Here is a 23297-nt window from a genome sequence, read left to right as displayed (position 1 = left end):
ACAACAGGCATGACTGAAATCATTTACAATAATTACAACACTGTGCTTTTCTGATTGGTAACATCGAACAGCATGATGCTGTTCTTTTTACCCCATTAGCCAGGACACATCCACAGGAAGCTGGCCGTGCATCAGCCATATGCTCAAGCCTCTTTACAATTTCTGAACAAACACTTCAACCACCAATCAGGCTGCGGTTGCACTTGGGTTTACTTTGGCATCTAATTGTGGCTCCGTCTGAGAAAGCACGCAGACTGGAGGCAGCGATGCGTGTGTGACTGCTGGAGCTGATGTTGGACGCCGACTCCTGAGCACAGGGATGGAACCAAAACAGAGGTACAGCACACGTGACGACCGCAGGGAGGGCACTTCTCAATCCAAACCCACATTCAACGTTTGCACCCTATATGTGGACACACAGGTTCTCAACCAGATGAAAATATAATGAGAAAAGTACAAAGAATAGTTGAATTTACCCACTTTTTTTTTTTTTACATTCAATGATTAAAATCAATTTGCTGCTCAAATTCTGATGGTACTGTTTAGTTACTGGACTCATGGCAGTATTAAAGATTCCCTGTGGTTCTTTGAGGATTTAAACTTTGACCAAAAACCCGAGTGGCTTTTTTCAGTGTAATTCTTTTGAGCTTTTAGCAGGGCTGCAGAAACAAGAGTCGCAGTTCCTTTTTTACCTAACAGCTAATCAATAACTGATTTTTCTGTTGATATTTTCTTTTATATGCCTGAATAATGAGCATCCTTGTTAGAGAGATCAAAGTTTTGCCTTCAGCATGACTGTGTATCATGGAAAAAACAAAAGTTTTGGAGGTTTGTAATTTACTAACACAGGAGTTAAAGTTGGTTAAAACACCATCATTATTGGATGTAGAGGGGGGATATGAATGTGATTAATGACAGCTGCACTAACTAGCATCAGAACCACTAGAATCAGGAGTAATTGTGCGTTTAGAAAGCTCACAACGACACAAAATAAATAATGTCAGTGAATTAGGTGTTTAGCAGCAGCCAGCTGTCACATGCTGTCACGCTGTTTAGTTTGGCTTACCGTGCCAAATATTATTGGTCTAGCAATAATATTGAGTTTCTCTATTAGGTTTATCTGGGGACAAGAACAAACAGAGCAAACACAGGTGTGGATCAGCAGAAGTTTATTTTATGTTCACGGATGTGTTCATTCAGACATTAAAGTCACGCCAAGTGGTACAGAAACCTCTGGTAAAGATAAAGATGCAGAGGAGAGCGGTTCTTCTCCTGAGCTGAGAGGAGGAATCTGCACAGCTCCTCATCCAGGCGTTGACCCCCAGGCTTACTGAAAGAGCGGCGTGCTGTAGCAGCGGTTGGCATTAGGTCAGCATGGACGGCTCAGAGAGTCCTGTAACCAAGGAACGGTGAGCGGCTCTCCCAGTGCTATTTCAGAAGTTATTTTAAGAGTTTAAGAGAAGCTTGAATTTATCGTGCAACCAGAGCCCAGTTGTTGCCTCTCACTGAGGTATCCTAGTCATGTGAAGATGACCGTCAGCATTAATTATTCATAGTTTTCCTCTTATGCCCAAAATGAAACATATTTGGTCATTTCCTGCTGTCATATCTTTGCAGATTAAGATACAGGTATCCACTGGGTTTGTGCTCACGCGACACTGCTGGATGGAATTAAGGACTTTATTTATTTATTTAGAGGCATCCTTTGCTCTGAGACCTTCGGATGTGGATGAGAATATCTGATATACCAAACTATTTACAGTTTAGGCTAATCCCACTGACTAAATTTATACTATATTCTATTTCCATATTCTCATTAAGCCATTTTTAAAACAAGGTGTTTTGATGCATGGCTGCTTTTAATGTTCCAGTTAATAAGTTAATTAGCACTGTCTAGATTAACCATCGATGTAATTTCCTGCAATAGTCCATTGTCTCAAGTCTATGGACAGTTTTTGCTCTTAGAGTTTTACACAGTTTTGCTCCATTGCAGTCTAATCGTGGTCATAAACTATCGCAGGCTTCGAATATATTTGGCAGCTGTTAGTTGATTTTATGCCTGAATAGTTCCTGCCGTCCGCTGTGAAAACAGCACTGATCCTGCACGTCTGTCTGCAGAAAGGCCAAGATGATGTTTGGTCTGAAAGTGAAGAAGAAGAAAAAGAAAGACGGTGCCGACCTGGTCTTGGCAAATAAAGGAGCTCTGGGTAAGGCCTGAAAAATAAACACACCCACGCACAAGCTCACCATCTTGGGTCCCGTGTACACTGTGGACAATAGAGTCATTTGCTTGTGGTATCGCAGCCCTTGTCAAACAGTCGCTTGATGAATGCTGGTTTACACAGCGAGAGATTCTAGTGGCCATCAGGCCTGAGCTCATCTTAGATCTTCCTGCTCCCTTTATATCTGTTTTTATGTAGACAGTGAGGTTGCGGCGCCACCGGAAGGGTCTCCGCTGCTGGATGAAGAAACCCCCGAAGATCAACCGGGAGTCTCTGAGGTCTTGACAAGAGTCATTCCGAACAACAAGAGGTGTTAATTCCTCACCAATCACGTTGGGGTCAGCGTCGGGCGCAATGCAGAACTGACACATATTATGAAACCTTCACAGGTCCAAGCTGAAGACCTGCATCCAAGACATCGAAGCGAAACCTCAGAGCTTTCAGGTGAACATACACAAGCTTTGAAACCTCTTCCCTTCAGAAAGGGAGCACAACAAGGGACAATATGCCTAAAATCAGGGTTCATTAGAAAAATTAACTGTGAATGTCTCCTAACTTTATTCAAGATTGCCATTAACATCACAGAAGCCAGGCAGCTGGTTGGGGAAAACATCGACCCCAGCGTGGTGATTGAGATCGGAGATGAGAAGAAACAAACTTCGGTCAAAGAAGGGACCAACGCTCCTTTTTACAATGAGGTAAACTGTGGGAACTCACAATCCATCTTGGTCCATTCAATGGCGCTTCATCTGCCCCTCCTTCTCTTTTGTGCCCGTCAGTATTTTGTGTTTGACTTCTTTGCTCACAAAGAGATCTTTTTCGACAAAATCATCAAGCTGACGGTGAGTAGAATTTTTTTTAAAAGATGCCAAATTCTCACGTGTGCTGTCCTATAATCAGATCAGTGTCCTGGAACGCTGCTATCAGATATTTTATCTCATGCCTACATTTCTTTTATCAGGTCATGCACACTAAAATGCTACGCAGTGTCTGTGTGGGGTCATTTAAGTTGGACGTGTGGACAGTCTACAAAGAGCCAGGTAAAGCAACCCTGTGGCTGCATGAACAGATTGCCGTGGTCAGGTCTGTTATAGAAGCAGCAAAACTCAGGTGTTTCCACCTTGGTGTGTTTATTAAGACAAAAGAAACGCTGATAACAGGACTCTAATTCCAATGAGGATAGCGATGCCAAGATAAACTGGGCACAGTAATTGGTCTCTCTCGTGTTTCTACTCTCTCTTGCTCGTCTACTGTAGGTCACCAGTTCATCAATAAATGGGCGATGCTGAGCATTCCTGGTGACATTAGCACTGGCTTCAAAGGTTATGTCAAATGTGATATCAGCATCTCTGCGAAGGGTGAAACAATACAGCCAGGACCAAAAGCAAGTGATGCCGAGGAGCAGATAGACAAGTACGATACTGTCTGTATTTTACGTAACCTTAAGATGTTAACGGTTTGCTATTTTTGCTTGATTAACAAATCATGTTCTGATGCGTTCATGGACTTCTGTCTCAGGAACCTGCTGGTCCCAGAAGGGTTCCCATCCGAGCGCCCCTGGGCTCGTTTCTGTGTGAAGGTGTATCGAGCTGAAGGTCTCCCACGCAACAACTCCAGCATCATGGCCAATGTCACAAAGGCATTCATAGGAGACAACACAGCACTTATAGACCCATATGTGGAGGTCAGCTTCTTCAAACAAGTGGTGGGTACCAGAGCCACGGACCAGGTGTCGGCAAAAGAATGTTGAGCATTATGTCATGGGTCATGTTTGAATTGTTCCTCTCAAGGGTCGAACATCCACCCAGAAATCCACCGCCGACCCAGTTTGGAATGAGCAAATAGTCTTCATAGAGATGTTTCCCCCGCTGTGCCACAGACTGAAAATCCAGGTCTGAACATCAATTTACATCGATTTTACCGGAAATACTTTGCATACAACACATTCCTAGTTCTTAGCGAGAATTTATGAGCTGGCTCTTGTCACAGGTCTGGGATGAAGGAAGCATGAATGATGTTGCCATTGGGATCCATTACCTGGACCTGAAACGCATCTCCAATGAACAAGATGGTGATAGAGGTGAGACAGAATTCCCAATCAATAAAGTCTGTTATCAGGGAACTCCTCATTGGTGTGATTGTCTTTTTTATAGGGTTTTTACCAACATTCGGTCCAGCCTGGATTAACCTCTATGGCGCCGCCCGGAACTTTTCCTTAGGTGATAGTCCAGGGGGCATTGGAGAGGGTGTGTCCTACAGGTAAATTAAGAGACATCATAAAAATATTTTTCTGAAACCTCGAGAACGAGCCAGCAACTTTTCCAGGGGTCGGATCTACCTGGAGCTGGCAGTGGAGATCCTCTCAGGAGGAATGGGTTCAGAGTCCAAACTTCTGAAAATGGTCAAGCCAACAAAGGATCCCAAACAAGGAAAACCTGGAGGGAAGGATGGCAAGGCCGCTGCGGGGGGAGGGGCACAAGGCCCAGCAGCAGGAGGAGGCGTTGATGCTGATAAAGGACAAGCTGCAGCAGCAGAGGTCATGCCAGTAGAAGCTCCCCCAGCGGTAGGAACAGGCTTCCTTCAAAAGAGTTCCTCACAATAGAACACGGAAGCTGCAAAGTTTTGATCCATCAGCTGATAAACACAGAGTGTGCTGGTTGATTTGACCGGGATGAAAGTCCTTTTTGCATCTTGATATGTCTGAAAAAGGAAATCTGAATGTATCCAGGTGAATCCTGACAAGATCGAGGAGTTTGTGCTTTTTGGGGCACTTTTTGAAGCCACCATGATTGACAGAAAAATTGGAGACAAGCCCATCTCCTTTGAGTTCTCCCTGGGTGAGATCTAGGCTCTCACTTTTCAGTCTTTCTTTAATTTTAGTAGCTTTACCCTGTAAAGTAAGAGAAGGCCTCAGTAACAATCACGGTGTTCCAGCAGCGTGTTTCCAACCTACAGATGTTTCTCCCTTGATTCCTCCCTCAGGAACCTATGGGGATATTTTTGAACCCGCGGCCCAGACCAGCTCCGGCTCCAGTAGTCCTGCTATCCGGAGCAGAAAAATGATGGCGGGCAGCCTAGAGAGCAGAAGCAAATTGTACAGCTCCCCCTCCCCCCTGAGCACTGGCCCCACATCCCCTCTCCTACCTAGAGACGCCCAGGAAACCACCGCGACCTCCAGGTCCACCACACAGCCACTGAAACCCAACATCGTCGAAGGGAACAGGTTGAGTCACGTTGCTGCTTGATCAGATGTTTACCACCTTATTTAGAGGGAATGAGTTTTATCTAATAATCAAGAACAGATTAGGTCAAATCTGAGCAACATTATTCTGTATTTGTGTGTATTTCTAGGTACTACATGTACCTCCCCCTGGAGAAGCAGAAACCATGTATACATGTAATGAGCCAATGGGAGGACAGAACCTACAGAATGTACAACTCCAACATGCTGGACAACATAGCTCGTCTGTTTGTATGTTCTCACGCAAGCGCACAGTCAGAGACATCAGTCTTCCAGGAACGCCGTTTGTCTCTCAACATTCATCCTGTTAAAAGATCGATTCTCTTTCAGGAGGAGGGTGTTGCTACTGTAACTGAGCTGCACAAGAAGTCGGACCCGGGGGCAGCATCTAGGCTAAAAATGGTCCTGAAAGACCTCCATATGGATGCAAGGTTTTTAAATTATTGTAACTGTAGACACATAAAGATGACAGAGTTAGTGAAGGTTCCACTGTAACATGTCAGGAAGAGAGTGAAGAGTTCAACGGCTTCATTAGGAGGCTAGATGTAAAACTATCAAAACATTAAGAGGCTGTTTGTCTTTCAGGAGTTATATAACAGCAGCCGATGCCAAATTGAAGGCGGAGCTAAAGTCAACCTATCTGACACAACTGGACAAGAAGCGTCTCACTATGTGCAAACAGGAACTGGTGAATAAGCCTGAGATGCACGCAATCTCGCCACGCCCATCTGAAACTATTCTATCAACTGTCTTACACCAACAACAAGTCTGTGTGTGTGTGTGTGTGTGTGTGTGTGTGTGTGTGTGTGTGTGTGTGTGTGTGTGTGTGTGTGTGTGTGTGCGTGTGCGTGTGTGTGCGTGTGTGTGTGTGTTGCAGGACAGTATTATTGAAGAGGTCCGGGCTTTGTGGGAGAGGAGAAGAAAAGCTGGCGGGGTGAAGGAGATGCTGCAAGATGTGACAAAACTCACACATAAACTTCGCTTTCTCGTGGTCGAGGTGCGGGAGTCAGCACGGCTGTCTTCACCGTTGGACCTGTGTGTTTTACATCACTGCATACCTGATATTTACTCTTTACACTCTTTACTTGCAGCCACAGCACACGACACCAGACATCTTTGTGTGGTTGCTCAGCAACAACAAGCGTGTTGCATATGCTCGGGTTCAAGCGAGGGACCTATTGTACTCCAGCACGCAGGAGGCCAGAGGAATCCACTGTGGCAAGATAATAACACTTTTCCTAAAGGTGAAATCTCATCCAGCGATCTTAGAGACCTTTAACAGCTGAGATGGCCGATAGAGAAAATTGAAAAACCCTCCTGTATACATGTGCAGCCACCAGGGAAGAGGGGTGCAGGTTTGTCTGCCCAAGCAAAGCTGGATGTGTTTTTGTGGTTTGGAAAGATTTCCGATTCCATCCACATGCTGGACGACCTACCTGCAGGATTCACTCCCAATAAAGACAACAGCAGCCCCAGCAACCCTCCAAACTGTCTGCTCAATGCAGGTGAGGCAGACACTGCTGGACTCCTGTAATAACTGGATGCTTTATCACAGAAAATTCAGCAGTGTGTGTGAATCTGATGCTTTGACAGAGATGGGAAATAAACTTGTCTGGTTGTCGTCTTTAGCGCAACATTCCTTCCAGCTGAGGTGTCACATGTATCAGGCTCGAGGTCTGATCGCTGCCGACAACACCGGCCTGTCTGACCCTTTTGCACGAGTGACCTTCATGTCCCACAGCCAAACAACCAACGTACGTGCATCCAAACTCCTAAAAGCCACCTTCGCCGATATCTGAAGCTGTAAATCAACGCTTTAGAATCAGAATCAGAAGAAGGTTTATTGCCATTGTTCATGTAATACACAGTATTACACAAACTAGGAATTTGTCGTGGTGTGCCGCTGCGACATTCAACATAACATTAGACATCAACACCACACTAGAATAAGATAAATAAAATAAAATAAGACTTATATACAGTATTTACATAAATAGTGAGTGGTGAGAAATAGTGCAGGTCCATGAGGAGTAGTGTATTGTTTATGAGTCCGGCTGGCTGCTGTACATGGTGCTTAAGTGATAAGTCACTTGGTGTTCAGCAGCCTGATGGCAGAGGGGAAGAAGCTGTTAGTGTAGCGGGAGGTTCTGGTCCGAATGGACCGTAGTCTCCTGCCTGAGGGGAGGGGGGAAAACAGTCCGTGACCAGGGTGGGAAGGGTCGGCCGTGATCCGACCTGCACACCTCCGGGTCCTGGAGATATACAGGTCCTGGATGGATGGGAGCCTGCAGCCGATCACCTTCTCGGCAGCGCGCACGACGCGCTGCAGCCTCAGTCTGTCCCTGACGGTGGCACCAGCGAACCACACGGTGATGGAGGAGGTGAGGATGGACTCGATGATGGCCGTATAAAACTGCGCCAACATCCTGGGAGGCAGATTGAGCTTCCTCAGCTTCCGTAGGAAGAACATCCTTTGCTGGGCCTTCTTGATGAGGGAGCTGATGGTTGGCTCCCACTTAAGGTCCCGGGTGATGGTGGTGCCCAGGAAGCGGAAGGAGTCCGTGATGGTGACGGGGGAGTCCATAAGGGCAAGGGGGGGCAAAGGGGCTGTAACTTTCCTGAAGTCCACAATCATCTCCACTGTCTTCTGAGCGTTCAGCTGCAGGTTGTTGTGTCCGCACCAGGACACCAGACGAGCCACCTCCCTCCTGTAGGCAGTCTCATCGCCATTGGAGATGAGACCGATGAGGGTGGTGTCATCCGCAAACTTGATCAGTTTGACAGACTGGTGGCTTGAGGTGCAGCAGTTTGTGTACAGGGAGAAGAGGAGGGGGGAAAGTACACAGCCCTGGGGTGATCCGGTGCTGATGGTGACGGAGTCGGAGACAGTCTTCCCCAGCCGCACATACTGCCTCCGATCCGTCAGGAAGTGAGTGATCCACCTGCAGAGGGAGTCAGGCACACTAAGCTGGGACAGCTTGTCCTGTAGCAGAGCGGGGCGGATGGTGTTGAACGCAGAGCTGAAGTCCACGAACAGGATCCTCGCGTAGGTTCCCGGGGAGTCCAGATGCTGCAGGGTGGAGTGAAGGGCCAGGTTGACCGCGTCGTCCACAGATCTGTTGGCTCTGTAGGCGAACTGCAGTGGATCCAGGAGGGGGGTGGTGATGGACTTGAGGTGTGGCAGGATCAGGCGCTCTAAGGACTTCATGACTACAGAGGTGAGCGCCACAGGTCTGTAGTCGTTAAGCCCAGTGATCCGTGGCTTCTTGGGGACAGGGACGATGGTTGAGGTTTTGAGGCAGGCTGGCACCTGGCACGACTCCAGGGAGGAGTTGAAGATGTCTGTGAAGACAGGAGTCAGCTCCTCTGCGCAGTGCCTCAGGGTGGAGGGAGACACGCCGTCCGGGCCAGGGGCCTTGCGCAGGTTCAGCCTGGCGAACTGCCTGCGCACATCCTGCTCACTGATGGTGAATGAAGGGGGGGAGGAGGGGGGAACTGGTGGTAAGTGATGGGGGGGGGGACTGATGGTGAGTGGAGGGGGGGAGGAGGAGGGGACTGCCTTTGATGGAGTAAGGTCCATGGGGGCAGTGACACTGGGGGGAGGGGAGGTGTTGGGCATGGTTGACGAGGTGTCAAAGCGGGCATAGTGGAGGGACAGGCTCTGACAAAGGGCTTTGTCGTCCTGACCCTTTGAAGCCTGAGGCCTGTAGTCGGTGATCTGCCTCAGGCCTCTCCACACAGAAGCAGAGTCGTTAGCAGTAAACTGCTGCTGAAGTTTCTCCGAATACACAGATTTAGCTCTCCTCAGTTCCTTGCTAAACCGGTATTTGGCCTCTCTGTAGCAGTCTCTGTCTCCACTTTTCAGCGCTGCTTCCTTTTCTTTCCTGATCTGTCTGAGTCTCGGTGTGAACCAGGGCTTGTCATTGGAGTAACTCACCCTAGTGCGCGTTGGTAGAATGCGCTCCTCACAAAAGTGGATATATGAGGTCACAGTGTCCGTGTACTCATCCAGATCATGTGTGGCCCCTTTAAACATGTCCCAGTCAGTTGTGTCCAAGCACGTGCGCAGCTCCTCCACAGCCTCACTGGTCCATCTCTTTGTGGTGCTCAGGGATGGCTTTGTTAGTTTGAGTTTCTGTCTGTATGTGGGGATCAGGTGGACCATCACGTGATCAGACAGTCCTAGGGCAGCACGGGGGACGGCCCGATACGCGTCCTTCACTGTGGTGTAACAGTGATCCAGCGTGTTCTCTGCTCTGGTGGGGCATTTGATAAACTGTTTGTACCTGGGTAGCTCGTATCTCAGGTTGCTCTGATTAAAGTCACCAAGCACGATAACCAGAGCGTCGGGATGGGTCCGCTCCACTTGTTGAATACAGTCCGCGAGCGTGCGCTGAGCCTCGCGCACGTCCGCGTCCGCGTTTATTGACATTAATTAACAGAACAATGTGAGTGACTCAGTGTGAGTGTGTGTCTATGCTGTCAGGTGATCAGTCAGACGCTGAGTCCGACGTGGAACCAGAGTTTGCTAATGACCCCCCTGCTGCTGAGTGGAGATCTGCAGTACATCCAGGAGGAGCCACCACGCATGGTCATCGAGGTATATGATGATGATGCGCTGGTAAGTAAAGTGTTGATTAAGCAAATATTATTACACCGAGACTCTGGAGGAAACATGTGCCAACCTGATGCCTGCTTTAGGGCAAGGCGGAGTATTTGGGATCCACAGTTGCCGAGCCTGTGGTCTGCTTGTCCTCTGACCCATACACACCTCCAACTCTGCAGTACAGCCCTCTGCACTGTGGCAGCCAATCAGGAGGGGACCTGCTTGCTGCCTTTGAACTGTTAAAGGTCAAACACCTTCATTTAGTTGAGAACGGAGCAAAATGTGGAAGGAGGAACTTACACATGTGTCCTTACAGATCCCAGATTCTGGACAGTCACAGCTACCTGAATTAGAGGAAGCGGAAGGAGACATCTACACAGTTCCTGCCATCATCAGGCCTGTACTCAGCACCTACAGATTGGAGGTATGGTTGCTTCTTTATGAATTATGAGAAAGTTATTGTACATTATAAAAAGCATGTATGGCAATAGCATCACACTCAGGCAACACACTAAGCAGAGATCTAGTGCATTTTCCCCTTAATATAACAAAACAACAGCTATCCTCAAACAACTCTAACAAATGTGTGTGTTTATCAGGTGCTCTTCTGGGGACTGAGAGAGCTAAAGAAGGTTCAGCTTCTGTCTGTTGATCGACCACAGGTACAATCTTTCAAGTGTTTTCTGAATCAGAGAATTTATCACCGAAAAGAGCAACCAGACGGATGAAACAACCAAGACTTTAAAATGCTGCATAGAGGGAAAGATAATCAAAGCTCAAAAGTGTTGTGGGGTTGTTCCAATCTGTCCTTTGTTCTGCAGGTGTTTGTAGAGTGTGCTGGTAAAACGCTACGTTCCTCCGTCATCCAGAAGTACAAGTCCAACCCAAACTTCCCGGTGCTGGTTGATTCCATTGAGCTGGTAAGATACTGGGTGGATATCACGATTGAGGAAATACTCTGTGGTATCAATGTTGCTTTATGTCAACGTTCTTGCTTTGGAAATTTGCTTTTTTCAAAATAATTCCTCAGTGTTTCATTGCCAGTCTGTTGTCCTTCAGGAGTTGCCAGAAAACGAGCACCTCCACCCTCCGCTCACCATCACCGTCGTTGACTGGCGAGCATTCGGCCGCAGCACGTTGGTTGGAAACCACGTTATAAACAACCTCAAGACCTTCAAGTACACGCCTCCTCCACCCCCACCTGCCCCGATCCAGGTGCACCCACCTCCCAAGGAGACAGACATACCTGAACCCAGCCCGGTCACAGAGCCCCCGAGCACTGAGGGTAATATGTGTGGTGCCTGTATGTGTGTGGCTTTCATCATCCATTTTGGAGTAAACTCTAAAGTTGGGACTGGTTGACCTTGTAGTCCTGTGGACTCGGTGTTAATTGACCCAAGCTTGTGCTCTAAACAACAGGATCAACCCAGGTCCCACGAGAGACCACTGGGACAGGAACTGTAACAAGCCAGGATTGCCTCATCACCGTTGAACACGACCCCCCACCTCCAACCTCGCCAAGCCCCAAGTCGGCGTCTAGAAAGGAAAAAGTGGGCCAAACCCCAAAATTGAAGTGGACTACTAGTAGAGCGCATGTGTTTATAGAACAGTTAATGTTAAATTGTTTTGCTTCTTTTTGTTTTCTTCCAGTTAAGAAAAAAAAGCAGCCGCCGCTCCACGAAGCGAAGGAGGCGAACGATCGCCGATGAATCAGCAGAGTGTGTCATCGACTGGTGGTCCAAATACTACGCATCTGTACAGAAAGAGGTAGGTGCTGTCGCTGAATTATGACTAAAATGTTTGCAAAATTAAACAAATTGAAAACGTGGATTTGGTGTTTTTTGTTACAGGCCAGACAGAAAGACAGCGCTGCGTTTTCTCACGTCTTTGAGAAAGGTGAGATCCTCCCACAGTTTTTACAGTGTAATTCTATAGAACTGCTTTGGTATCCACAACATTATTTGCAGTTATTTTCATATAAAGGTTGCGTAAACGTTCCTACTGGCCTGACTCGGCTCATCTTGTGCTCTCAGCGACAAAACAAACAAACATTATTCAGAGTTAGAGGGTTTGTGGATCGAATATGTAAAGTGGTGTCAGAAAAGGTTACTTTATGACTGTTTCCACTGACCCCCCGCTTCCCACACACACACATGCACACACACACACAAACTGTGCATTGCAGCTTTGACGTTCCAGAACTTGCTCAGCGATGGAATAGACTCAATGGGTAAGAACACGCTGTTAACTTGTGTTGTGTTTTTAGGAGACAAATTCTGAGCTTCGGTGTGTTTTTCTGGGGAAAATGTTGAGACTTGCTAGCAGACTGGCCGCTGCATCGGGTCCACCTTTTTCAGCTGCTTAGCAACGACTGCAAAGCTCATATCATCTGAAATTAGCTCCCTAAAGAAGAGCATAGAGCAGATTGTCATCAAACGGCCTCCACAGCCACTAGATTGGGATCCAGTGAGGCAATATTGTGCAATCGAATATTTGCCATCAGCGATATGCAGCCAATCTAAACTGTTTCCATGGTTCTGAAAGTTCTAAGATGCAAATACCTTAACTAGTATTAACATTTAGTGTATACAATATGTGGCTGGCAAAAATCTAACGTATAGATGATTTATGTGATGTAGCTCTGCTGTCAGTTCTGAGGGTAACCTGATGGCCTGGAGGTGTGGTGCTGACTCTATCTTCTTCCATGTAGCAACAACTGTCGCCCTCCATTTGTGCTTCTCTGTGTAGTTGAGACATTCTTAGTGGAGGTGGGCATGAATGTGGGCAGATTCCTCACATTTTCTTGTGTTCTTCCTGTAAAAGATGAGAGCAACTCAAAGGCAGCTCATTGGAGTCCAGGTGTGAAATTTCAGTTGATATCAGCTTACTGAACTAAAGCAGTGGTCGACGGTTTGCAGACTTTAAAAGCAAAATAATTTTGTCATTTGGGCGCTTTGTAAATTGACGTATACAATGTTTTCCTGGAAAAAGATTCCAAAATGCAGTCAACATTCTTTTCCACTGGGTGAGTAGATGGTGACTGAAAATCTGGTTCTGGGTGAGCTGCTTCTTCAAACTGGAAGTTTCTCTCACCTCCATCCACACTGTTAAAGCTTTGTTCACCGCTGGAAATGTGTCCCGTTTGTATCACCAGTGAGCTCCACAGATGGGGACAAGAAGAAAAAGCAGAAAGATAAAGACACTCAGGAGGCAAACATTGTTCTGCCTATTAAGTTAGCCACGCTGAAGGTAAGGCTCAAAATGCTAAAACAAATTTTCGATTGAAATGTTGGAGAAGAAAAATCCAGTTGAAGCTAAAAATAAAAAAAAATAAAGCTCTTAAATGACAGTGACAGCTTATATATTATATTGTACGTGCTGTAATCTATCATGAAGGGAGGTGTTCTGTGGAGTAATGCTGTCTCTCCACAGCTGTATAACAAGGAACTGGAAGGTGAGTTTGGACACTTTGACGATTGGGTGAAGACGTATGAGCTGTTCCGAGGGAAAGCCAGTGAAGAAGACGGGACCGGGGACGAGAGGTTTGTTGGAAAATTTAAGGTAAGCGGGTTCGTTCTCCTGTGCGCCTGCTGACGTCCGCTGAGGCGGTATGTTGGTCTCACCCACTACGTCCACGCGCAGGGAAGATTCTGCCTGTACAAACTGACAGAGGACGAGAAAGACGATTGGGACGACGGTGCTGATACGGGCCTCTTTAGGGTCAGCAGAGGCATCCCGTCCAACAACTCAGTCCAAGTTCTGATACGGGTCTACGTCGTCTCGGTGCGTCCTCGTTTCAAATCTTTTGAAGAAGTACTGTATGTTAATGGATGTTTTAAACTCTTTCTCTGTGTCATTTTTTACATCTGGATATTTAAACTATTACATTTGGGCAGGAAGAGGTGAGATGAAGCATTCTGTTCTCCTTCTGCAGGCATCGAACCTGCACCCGGCCGACCCGGATGGGAAAGCGGACCCTTACGTTGTTCTTCGGCTTGGCAAGAACGAAATCAAAGACAGAGATAATTACATCCCTAAACAGCTGAATCCTGTCTTTGGGAGGTAAAACACAGTTCTCATTACACTTTTTCAAACCTGGCATCATTCTCATTCGGTTTCTCCTTTCAGATCCTTTGAGATGCATGCAAAGTTTCCTCAGGAGTCTCTGCTGACTGTGCTGATCTATGACTACGACATGGTGGGAGGGGACGATCTGATCGGAGAGACACGCATTGACCTGGAGAACCGATTCTACAGTCGACACAGAGCCACCTGTGGAATCCCGACAGAGTACAGCATGTAAGTCCCGGCAGCTGTTCCCAGCTCTGATTGGCCAGGTCGTGGACTTAACCGTATCATTTCATAACTGCCCAAAATGAGTTAGAATAAGATCTTTTGAGCTTTACCCTTCTCTGTCTGTCAGTGATGGTTATAATGCCTGGAGAGACTGTCTGAAGCCAACAGAGCTTCTGACAAAACTGTGCAAAGACAACGGCCTGGACGAGCCTCGATTCAGTCCTGGACGCATCACTGTGGCCAATAAGGTTTTCACCGGCAAGACGCTCTTCATGAATGAAGGTACACATTCTCCAGGCAGCATCTGGGTCTGTTCTGTCAAATACACAACTGTAGTGGGAGGTTACACTGCAGCATGACTGTAGGCAGCAGGTATGCAAGAGGAGCTACGCAGGTACCGTAGATTGATCAAGACTGGAGGATTTTGGAAGGACGATCAATTATGATCATTAACACGGGGTTGTGTTTGTTCTGCAAGGAACTGGAGCAAGAAAATGTGCTATTCACTTTAGCTTCGGTTGATTTAAAGACTGATTAATATCCGATTAGAATTTCAACTGTGCGCGCGGGTGTGTACGTGTGTACGTGTGTGTGTGTGTGTGATGGTAATGATTACCTTGTGTATTTCAGACGAGCCAGTAGAGTCCTATGAGCATCTGGCTTTGAAGATCCTTCACCGCTGGTCTGAAATTCCAGTAGTGGGATGCAAATTGGTACCAGAACATATTGAGACCAGGACTCTTCTCAGCAAGGCCCGACCCGGCATGGACCAGGTACTTTGTTCAGTAAAACGTGAGAATATTCCAACTTAATTTACATCCACGTCAAGAGATCTTGGCTTATGGAAAGTTCCTTAGTTAGCAGCCCAGCGACATGGTCAAAACATGAAACACTTAGAAACTGGTGTGTGTGTGTGTGTGTGTGTGTGTGTGTGTGTGTGTGTGTGTGTGTGTGTGTGTGTGTGTGTGTGTGTGTGTGTGTGTGTGTGTGTGTGCAGGGGCAGGTCCAGATGTGGGTTGACATATTTCCCATGGACTTGCCACATCCAGGACCCTCAGTCGACATCTCCCCTCGCAAACCAAAGGGGTGAGACGTCTCTTTGTCCAGTTTAACCAGAAAAATCAACCCACTAACTCGTCAATGTGCATGTTCAGGTATGAGCTGCGTGTTACCATCTGGAACACTGAAGATGTGATTCTGGAGGACAGCAACTTCCTAACAGGCCAAAAGTCCAGTGACATCTATGTCAAGGGGTACGTTTAGACACTTTAATTAGCCTTTTTACACTGGTGCCGTGAACAAATCTGCTGGATAGGTTTCTGCCATGCCAAGACTCAAATCTTCTCCTAAACGCACGCACAGCTGGTTGAAGGGTTTAGAAGATGACCGACAGGAGACAGATGTCCACTACAACTCCCTGACCGGAGAAGGGAACTTCAACTGGAGATTTGTGTTCCCCTTCCACTACATGCCTGCTGAGAAAGTAGGTAAAATGATCACTCCTAGAAGAAAACAGTGAAATTTGGAAAAGAAAGAAGGAATCGGGACTAAAAACAAGCCAGTAAGAGCAACTATAAAGACTAAAATAATTATTCCTACATCTCAGGTAGTAGTGGTCAGCAAGAGAGAGAATATTTTCTCTCTGGATAAAACTGAACAGAAGCTTCCTGCCATCTTGAGTCTTCAGGTCTGGGACTTCGAGACGCTATCGTCTGATGATTTCCTCGGTGTGTTTCTCCCATATTTCAGCCTGTTTGTACTTCTGTGTGTCATGTTTGACTGATTAAATCTGTGCCTGTAGGTACGGTGGAGTTGGACCTGCACGGCTTCCCTCGCGGGTCCAAAACTGCAAAGTCGTGCAAAGCAGAAATGCTGACAGACGGGACAGAGAAAATCTCCATTTTTCAGCAGAAAAGGACACGAGGCTGGTGGCCTTTCATCAAGTCTGGAGAACTGACGGTACGCACAACAACAGACAGGCCAGCAGACGAACGGCCGTAGACTGACTTTCTCTGTCGCCATCAGGGCAAAGTGGAGGCGGAGTTCCACCTTGTGACAGTCGAGGAGGCAGAGAAATACCCGGTTGGTCGAGCCCGCAAGGAGCCAGAGCCGCTGCCAAAACCAAAGTAGGCACCAGATGGTTTTCTTTGGCAAAATGATATGTTTGAGTTTACATCTATGCAAATATATGGCCTTAACTGGCCTAAAAAGGAAACTCTCTCCTTTCCTCCAGCCGACCGGACACTTCCTTCTCGTGGTTCGTCAATCCATTTAAGTGCTTCTTCCACTTGGTGTGGCAAAGCTACAAGAAATACATCATCATCGCCTTGGTCCTGCTCATCACAATGCTCTTCCTGGCCCTGCTGTTCTACACACTGCCCGGTGCTATTTCACAGAGGATTGTCAATGGATGAAACCCACCCAGGCCACGCTCACGGTACACTTTTAGTCATCCAGTATGGCCAACCTAAATGTGAGGCCCCCCTCTGGCTGGGGATAGTAGTGCTTCAGATTATGGGACCATACAGATGTTAGCCCTTTACTTTAACTTTGTTTCTTCTATTTAAACACAGTAAAAAAAAAACTAAAAAAACAATGACATGCATTTTCAATTCAAACAATATTTATATATTTACATAAGTTAGAACACGTTTTAAACTGGAGCCATTAGGACACATTCATACTTTGTAGTAACATGATCAGTACAGCAGAAAACCCAAAATTTTGCATGTAGGTTTCAATCTGGGGACTTGATTCTTTTTGCAATTAAAAAAAAAACAAACATTTGTTGAACTCTTTATATATATTTATATATATTTATATATACAGTATATCTTACAGTGAAATGCCAGCTTTGATTTTGATCACCGGCCTCATGATTCAGACAATAAAATAGGAAACCTTATCTGATCATTAACATTTTTCTTCTTCCCTGATATTTGTGCTAATTATAAGGAAGCTATAGTAAGTAATAGTTAATGTTTCAACTGCTGTTATTTTCTTAACTTTGATCATGGAAAAGATGTAAAAAAAAAAAAAAACAAGTAAGGAAAAATCTCAAATACAGATTTAGGGACCACTTCATTGAAAAACATTATACTCTGTCTTTGTGGCATCACTATTAAACACAGAATTAAACAATTCAATAAATATATACTGGAAGCCTTGAGCATCATCCTTATTTACATTAATCCATAACTAAGGTATGTTTATATGATTCTGGAGGATGTTAAATGTCTTCATCTTCTGACGATATAACAAGCTAATCCAAATGAGGTTGCTATTTTGTGTGTACATATTAAATGGTTGAGGACGTTGTGTTTGAGTCTGTCGTCAGTGCTGAGTAAAGATATTCTAAAATGCAGAAAGCAGCCTCTGCTTTGTTCTTTCTACATGGACACTGATTTTGAATGTAAACACCTTAAACACAAAAACCTCATTGCAAAATGTGACGCGCTGGCTTGTAGGTAGGAGAAGGATGATGTCACGGCCGATGTGTAGCCAAGTTGGTGCCTCTGCACAGCAAAGAGGAGGAGGTGGAGGGCATGAAGGGGAGACTGGCAGAGTTGCTGTTTATGGTCAAGTTGCTCAGGAAAGTGTTGGACTCTGTTGTGCTCTGCATTATTGAAGTAGCCGCTGAAACAATAGGATGACTGTGACTACATATTTTATCATATTCCATGATTACTGACATTATTTATCAGTCTATGCACAAGAATTATAGCACACATTTATAAAACTTGTCTTACAAGAAATCCTGTGTGGCTGATAATCACTTTGATTATGTGCTGCAGCACCACCTAGAGCCTAGGAGTGAGAAAACATTTTCATTATTTTTTTATTAGACTCCAGCAGGGCTAAGGAAGCCTATATTGCTATTGAGATATTGAAATATTCCACAGCCATTACCAACCTGAGCTTGGTTCAGACAAGCCTGGAGTTTCCTTTTTGCCCGCCATCTGGCCACCCTCAGTCTGGTCTTCTCTCGCCGCTCTCGCACCTTCAACATGTTACATTTTCAAAAAATTAAATCCACAAAATAACAGATTGCTCCTTTAAAATACAATAAAAAGTCCTAATGTTGCTCTCCAGTATCTCAACACCAAATGCTGGACTTGCCATATCTGCCAGCAGAGGCTGAGGCAGTGTTTTCTCCAGCTCTCTGCGTCTGGTGAGGTTTCGTCGCCGAAGCTCATTTCTGCGTATTTTATACTCTTCATAAAGGGTGAGGTCATTGGTCCAGGGCCGCGCTGCCTGGTGAGGCATAATATTGGGGGCCGTTTTTATGAGAGCGGATGTCGGCTCAGGCATCACATCTGAGGGCAAACGTGACAGGGATTTAGTGGGGGGGTTGTCTGTTTCAAGGCAAGGTGAGGTAATTGGCTCTCCCAGATTGGTGACATGTTTAAATTTTACAGAGCATGTGTGTAACATCTGACGACGCTCACAAACATACATACATGAGCTGGGTCTAGCTGCACTGAAGGTGGCAGTAGAAATTTTCTGGTTCACTAGAGGTTCTGAGCAGACTGGGAGCGAACTTTGAGCCTGTGGGATTAAAGACGAAGCATTTGGTGTTTTGGCATTCCTGGTCTATACACAGCAAAGTCGTTAGTCTTGATTCCACCCACACAAGGATAATAGTTTTACCTGGGTTCAGACAATTATCAGGGATTCTGGTTTAAAATTACACTTTGAACAGTCTTGATATTTTAACTCTTTAATATTTTAATTAGTTGACACCCTTGGTGTTGTTTTAAAACACCACATAAGTGAACTTTTAACTAAGAATAGCAATATTCCCTTTCACTGAGTGCTTATTTTTGAACAGTTATTTTCTTTGACACATTAAAGTTTATTTTTAACATGTTAGTAAAAACTAAAATCGTGTCATGTTATGATTAACATTAATTGTTTTGTTTTACAATATATCAAAAGTGTGATTCCAACATTTCTAAGTCTGCTTTATCATCTTTCTCTTTACTTTCAAATACTTTGTAAGCATGCAAATGTTATGCATATAACACTGTCAACAACAATTATTTGTTTTCTATTCTGCAAAATGCAGGCATTTTATGTTCAATTTTATTGCAAATTATCAATCCACCAAGAAGCACAGAGGTCATTCAGCTTAGCGACTGTGCTGCGAAAAAGAGGCTCCAGATTTGTGTTTTACCACTAAATGTACCTGAGACTCTGAATGATGAGGCTGTTGTATCTGACAGTCCAGCAATGTGGCCATCAACTCCTGCTCATCCTCTGGCTCCTGTTTGATACAGATCACTTCGTCTGCTTCTTGCTTCACCTGGACAACAAACAATGGGAAACATTTACAATATTTAAACCAAATAGATTCAATTTCAAACACTGTACATCACTTGATACACTCAGGTTTCAGGTTTGCCAGTATATTTTGACTTGGTTAACAAGAGAACTGAACTTTTCTTTAGAAAGACAGCAAACAAGCAACGTCCGGGTGCATCAGACTGGTCAGTAATCCATCACAGGACACACACTCACACTTTGTAACCATTTAGAGTCATTGTGCACATTATTGGGGGATGAAACTGAGTACCAAGAGTAAACCTATAGAGAGAACATGCAAACTCCCGTCTACATGACAACAATCCCACATCTGGAATCTAACCTGGAACCTTCTTGCTTTCAGAAAAGAGCATCAACCACCACACCACCAAATTAGAGCACCGTGTCAGTTTGCTTTGAGTGTGAGGTACCCAAACAAAGGGTTCAAGTAAAAGGTACCCTCAGTGATATTGGGATGAGGCAAGCTGTCACCTGTGGGGCAGGAGGACAGGAGGATCTGTCAGCGTGAGGAGAACCATCCTGTGACAATGAAGCAGTGACTGGTTGCTGCCACAGATCCATGGCTAAGGGTTGAGCTGGAGGAGGGGTCACGTCTGTATGTAACTGCAAAGTGGAAGTCCACTCATGTACATCTCCATCCTGATCTTCATCCTGTCTCTGAGACATGTCTTCTTTTTCCCCAGAGTATAATACTGCACAACAGTACATTTCCATTATGAGACAATATATATGTCACACTGTTACAGTGGTAATGAAAATTACATATGTATTTAGATTAGATCTGTGAAAGCCTCCTTTTCAGTTCATCACCAAAATTTGAGAACACTGAAAACAAACATTATCTGGGGGGATAGTGCTAAAAGTAGTAGCTTCTGCTCATTAGTATTGAAAACAAAGAAACACAAAGATCAGGAGAGATGGCCAGAAAGAGGGACAACAAAAGCTCTCTACCTGTACTGCCACTGCTATCAACAGATTCGTTTGATGGAGTCACAGGCAACAAGACAGAGGTATTTGAGCCAGCAATGCCTGCATCTGGGTCACATGGAAGTCCAATTGCACATCTGCTCATTCTCTGTGGTGGGGTGCATTCTGTGAGCAGAAACACAGGAAGCTGTGAGAATCCCTTTTGTTGATCTCCAAGCACGAGTTTACAAACTATCAACTATGGTTTACCTTGAATGCTTCTCATCAGATGTCCCTCAGAGCTTCTTGTCTCAGTTGTGGATGGAGGAGACTTCTCAATGGAGCAAACACTAGCATTACCCTTGTGAAAGTTGGATGGGTCTATGTGGACAATAGCAGAAGCAGTAGCTCTCTGCTGCAATTCTTCTTCCACCCCCTGCCTGTAGTACTTCAGTTTCAGCTCTGTGTAACGCAGCTTAGCTCTAATGTTGTCATTCTCCTTCTCTTTCAGGGCCTTTTCTCTCTGCAAGGAAGCAACGTCCTGCTTCATCAGGGCCACTTGGGCTTTCAGCTCCTCAAATTTGACTCCCACCACCTTGAGCATCTCAGCCAGGACTGTCTCCACTGCACCGTTCACTGCTCGCTCCACCACAGCGCCCATCTGGCCACGAATCAGGGACACGGCAATGCTAACATCCATGGTGGCCTGGCAACTAACCCCGCTTCCTCAAAGTAAAGCCTGCACACACAAACAAACCTCAATTTTAAAGAGCGATTTCGTGCTCACTATATGCGGGTGTTTGCGTACGCATATGTCGTATATCTAAATGAGTAGGAATACTAGGAATTGAACATACATATCACAAGTGTTACCTATTACATCCCAGCTACGTTCAAAACGATAAACACGCATCATCAGACAGATTACGCTTTGTAACAAATAATGTTATTAAAACAATACATAGCACTTCATTTACATGCTCAGGATTTTCCTGAAAAGATGCTGGCTCACCAACTTATGATTGCTAAGTCTTACGCCTAAACTACTACAATGCTACTGCATATTAATGTGAAACTTTAGCGTAGTAGTAGTCCAAAGGATGCTTAATATTGATTGTTTGTATTTTCGTTAAATAGATTCCATCTCTGTCTACACTCTTGTCATTTGAGACCGAATAAAGGAATAAACTCACGTTGATGGACTATGTTTTTGTAGCAGACTGTTTACAGTACAAATGTTCCTTCCTGAAACGTAAAGTGGCACGGTTGTCTTTGCGACAGTGACGCAAACACAAATCCTTACCTATACTGTTTACAACATGCTATATTTTCACAACATGGTTGGGGCAATTTTGACCCGAGCCAAGTATTCCTTCACAGTGTCTTCGCCAAACTTTAAACTACATGTGCATTTAGAATGTCTAAATAGGCTATGTTACATAAATAAATGTGTGATTAAATCTTATAAAAGTTTCAGAAGCAGGGAGAGAGAATTTTGAAAGTTTCACAACAGTCGTTTTGAAGAAAAAACACTTTTATTATACAATAATATTTCATGTTTTATAGAAAACAAAATCCATAATGATTTATATTACAATTTATTGAATTTTAAAATGGCATGAGCATTAGGGAATTATACTATAACTGATTAAGCATTGCCACCATTAAATTACTCCTATATAATAAGAAATCACAACCAATGTTAATTCAAATTCACCACTTAAAACACAACACATTAAGTAAAACATATATTTAAACTGAATTACAAACTGCATTGTAGACTAATCATTGCATTCAACGCATGGGGACTAAACTTAATGTTTCCCACTTTTGCTGCAGGTTGTCCCTGTTTGTCAGCACTTCTTTACAGGGCAGAATTTGCATCTGCATTCTCTTCTGCCCCCTTGTGTTGGGTTCCTGTGTGAGTTCCTGATCACGGCCAAGCTCCTCCAATTTGACTTGCTTGCCATTGCAGGTTATTGTAGGTTGATATGTTAATAATATTGTTGAATAGGCAAGAGGCAAGAACAGTTCTTGCGGCTGTATGTCATCCCAGTCATCCAGTTCAAAGGGAACTCGTGGCTGTAGATAATTGCCCTTCACTTCCTTTAGTTTTTCAAAGATGTTTCACCTCTTATCTAAGAGGCTTGATCAGTTCTGAATTAAGTTCGAAATTAACTGGTGGGAATCCCGGAGTTATATGTAATGTGCTAGTTTACTGAATACTAACCCAAGTGAAATCAGTCATTTAATCAAATTGCTTATATTGTGTGCCTTTTTCTTCTTCATTTACCTATAAGACTGGATGCACACCACCACCATCTGGACTGGAAGACATACAGAAGACATACAGATAATGAAGGTAGGTAATCTTTCCAACTCAAAGTTAACAAGAACCCTGTTTGTTTTCATTTGTGTTTTTCACTCCAGCAAATCTAGCGGATGCAACAGGTATTCAATGTTATTGTATTGCTAATGTCCTCTCAAAGCAATACCAAATTATACTACAATAGATATGTCATTCAAACCTTTTGTCCCGTTAAAAAATAATTTTTGTCACCTTAATCTGCTTGCTCCTTGGTCAGGCTTTGGTTTTCTTTAAAATGCTTAGAGACAGTCTTAATTATAACTGAGTTCATATAAATATGGTTTGAACATCTAGTCTAAGGCTGAGCGCTGAGTTTTGGCGATATGGCCTCTG

At 44.8% G+C, this 23297-nt stretch overlaps 2 protein-coding genes across 5 annotated transcripts; one reads left to right on the top strand and one right to left on the bottom strand.

Annotated features, from left to right (window-relative positions):
- The first annotated feature begins 265 nt into the window (after positions 1-265).
- Positions 266-17683, top strand: fer1l6 (fer-1 like family member 6). 4 transcript variants are annotated; one of them, XM_029845539.1, is made up of 47 exons: positions 266-336; positions 1201-1409; positions 2119-2207; positions 2421-2532; positions 2612-2666; positions 2789-2920; positions 3002-3064; positions 3184-3262; positions 3479-3635; positions 3741-3927; positions 4013-4114; positions 4212-4302; positions 4376-4481; positions 4548-4785; positions 4951-5059; positions 5205-5445; positions 5574-5694; positions 5794-5894; positions 6049-6151; positions 6341-6460; positions 6555-6707; positions 6797-6968; positions 7093-7217; positions 9950-10084; positions 10165-10314; positions 10386-10493; positions 10669-10731; positions 10891-10989; positions 11129-11354; positions 11489-11619; positions 11720-11836; positions 11920-11965; positions 12255-12299; positions 13224-13318; positions 13502-13630; positions 13712-13852; positions 14004-14131; positions 14198-14368; positions 14493-14647; positions 14996-15138; positions 15363-15451; positions 15520-15618; positions 15728-15848; positions 15972-16092; positions 16167-16324; positions 16391-16491; positions 16599-17683. In XM_029845539.1, exons 2-47 carry the CDS (start codon positions 1375-1377, stop codon positions 16777-16779), a joined length of 5643 nt encoding a protein of 1880 aa, XP_029701399.1. In that variant the 5' UTR covers positions 266-336; positions 1201-1374; the 3' UTR covers positions 16780-17683. The 4 variants fall into 4 exon arrangements, with proteins under 4 accessions (XP_029701399.1, XP_011610734.1, XP_011610728.1 ...); XM_011612426.2 differs by lacking the exon at positions 266-336 and having other exon boundaries at positions 1112-1409; XM_011612432.2 differs by lacking the exons at positions 266-336; positions 12255-12299 and having other exon boundaries at positions 1111-1409.
- Positions 16971-21878, bottom strand: LOC105417631 (uncharacterized). Its single transcript, XM_029845560.1, has 10 exons — positions 21790-21878; positions 20867-21335; positions 20642-20782; positions 20162-20382; positions 19554-19670; positions 18826-18913; positions 18485-18681; positions 18279-18365; positions 18115-18172; positions 16971-18001 (listed from the first exon to the last, which is right to left on the bottom strand). The coding sequence occupies exons 2-10, from the start codon at positions 21294-21296 to the stop codon at positions 17850-17852; spliced, it is 1491 nt and encodes a 496-aa protein (XP_029701420.1). The 5' UTR covers positions 21297-21335; positions 21790-21878; the 3' UTR covers positions 16971-17849.
- Between the last annotated feature and the right edge of the window lie 1419 nt (positions 21879-23297).

The sequence above is a fragment of the Takifugu rubripes genome, chromosome 1 (genome assembly GCF_901000725.2).
Source record: "Takifugu rubripes chromosome 1, fTakRub1.2, whole genome shotgun sequence".
Lineage (NCBI taxonomy): Eukaryota > Metazoa > Chordata > Actinopteri > Tetraodontiformes > Tetraodontidae > Takifugu > Takifugu rubripes.
Note: the sequence above shows the minus strand (reverse complement) of the source record. Positions and strands in the feature narration are given on the sequence as shown.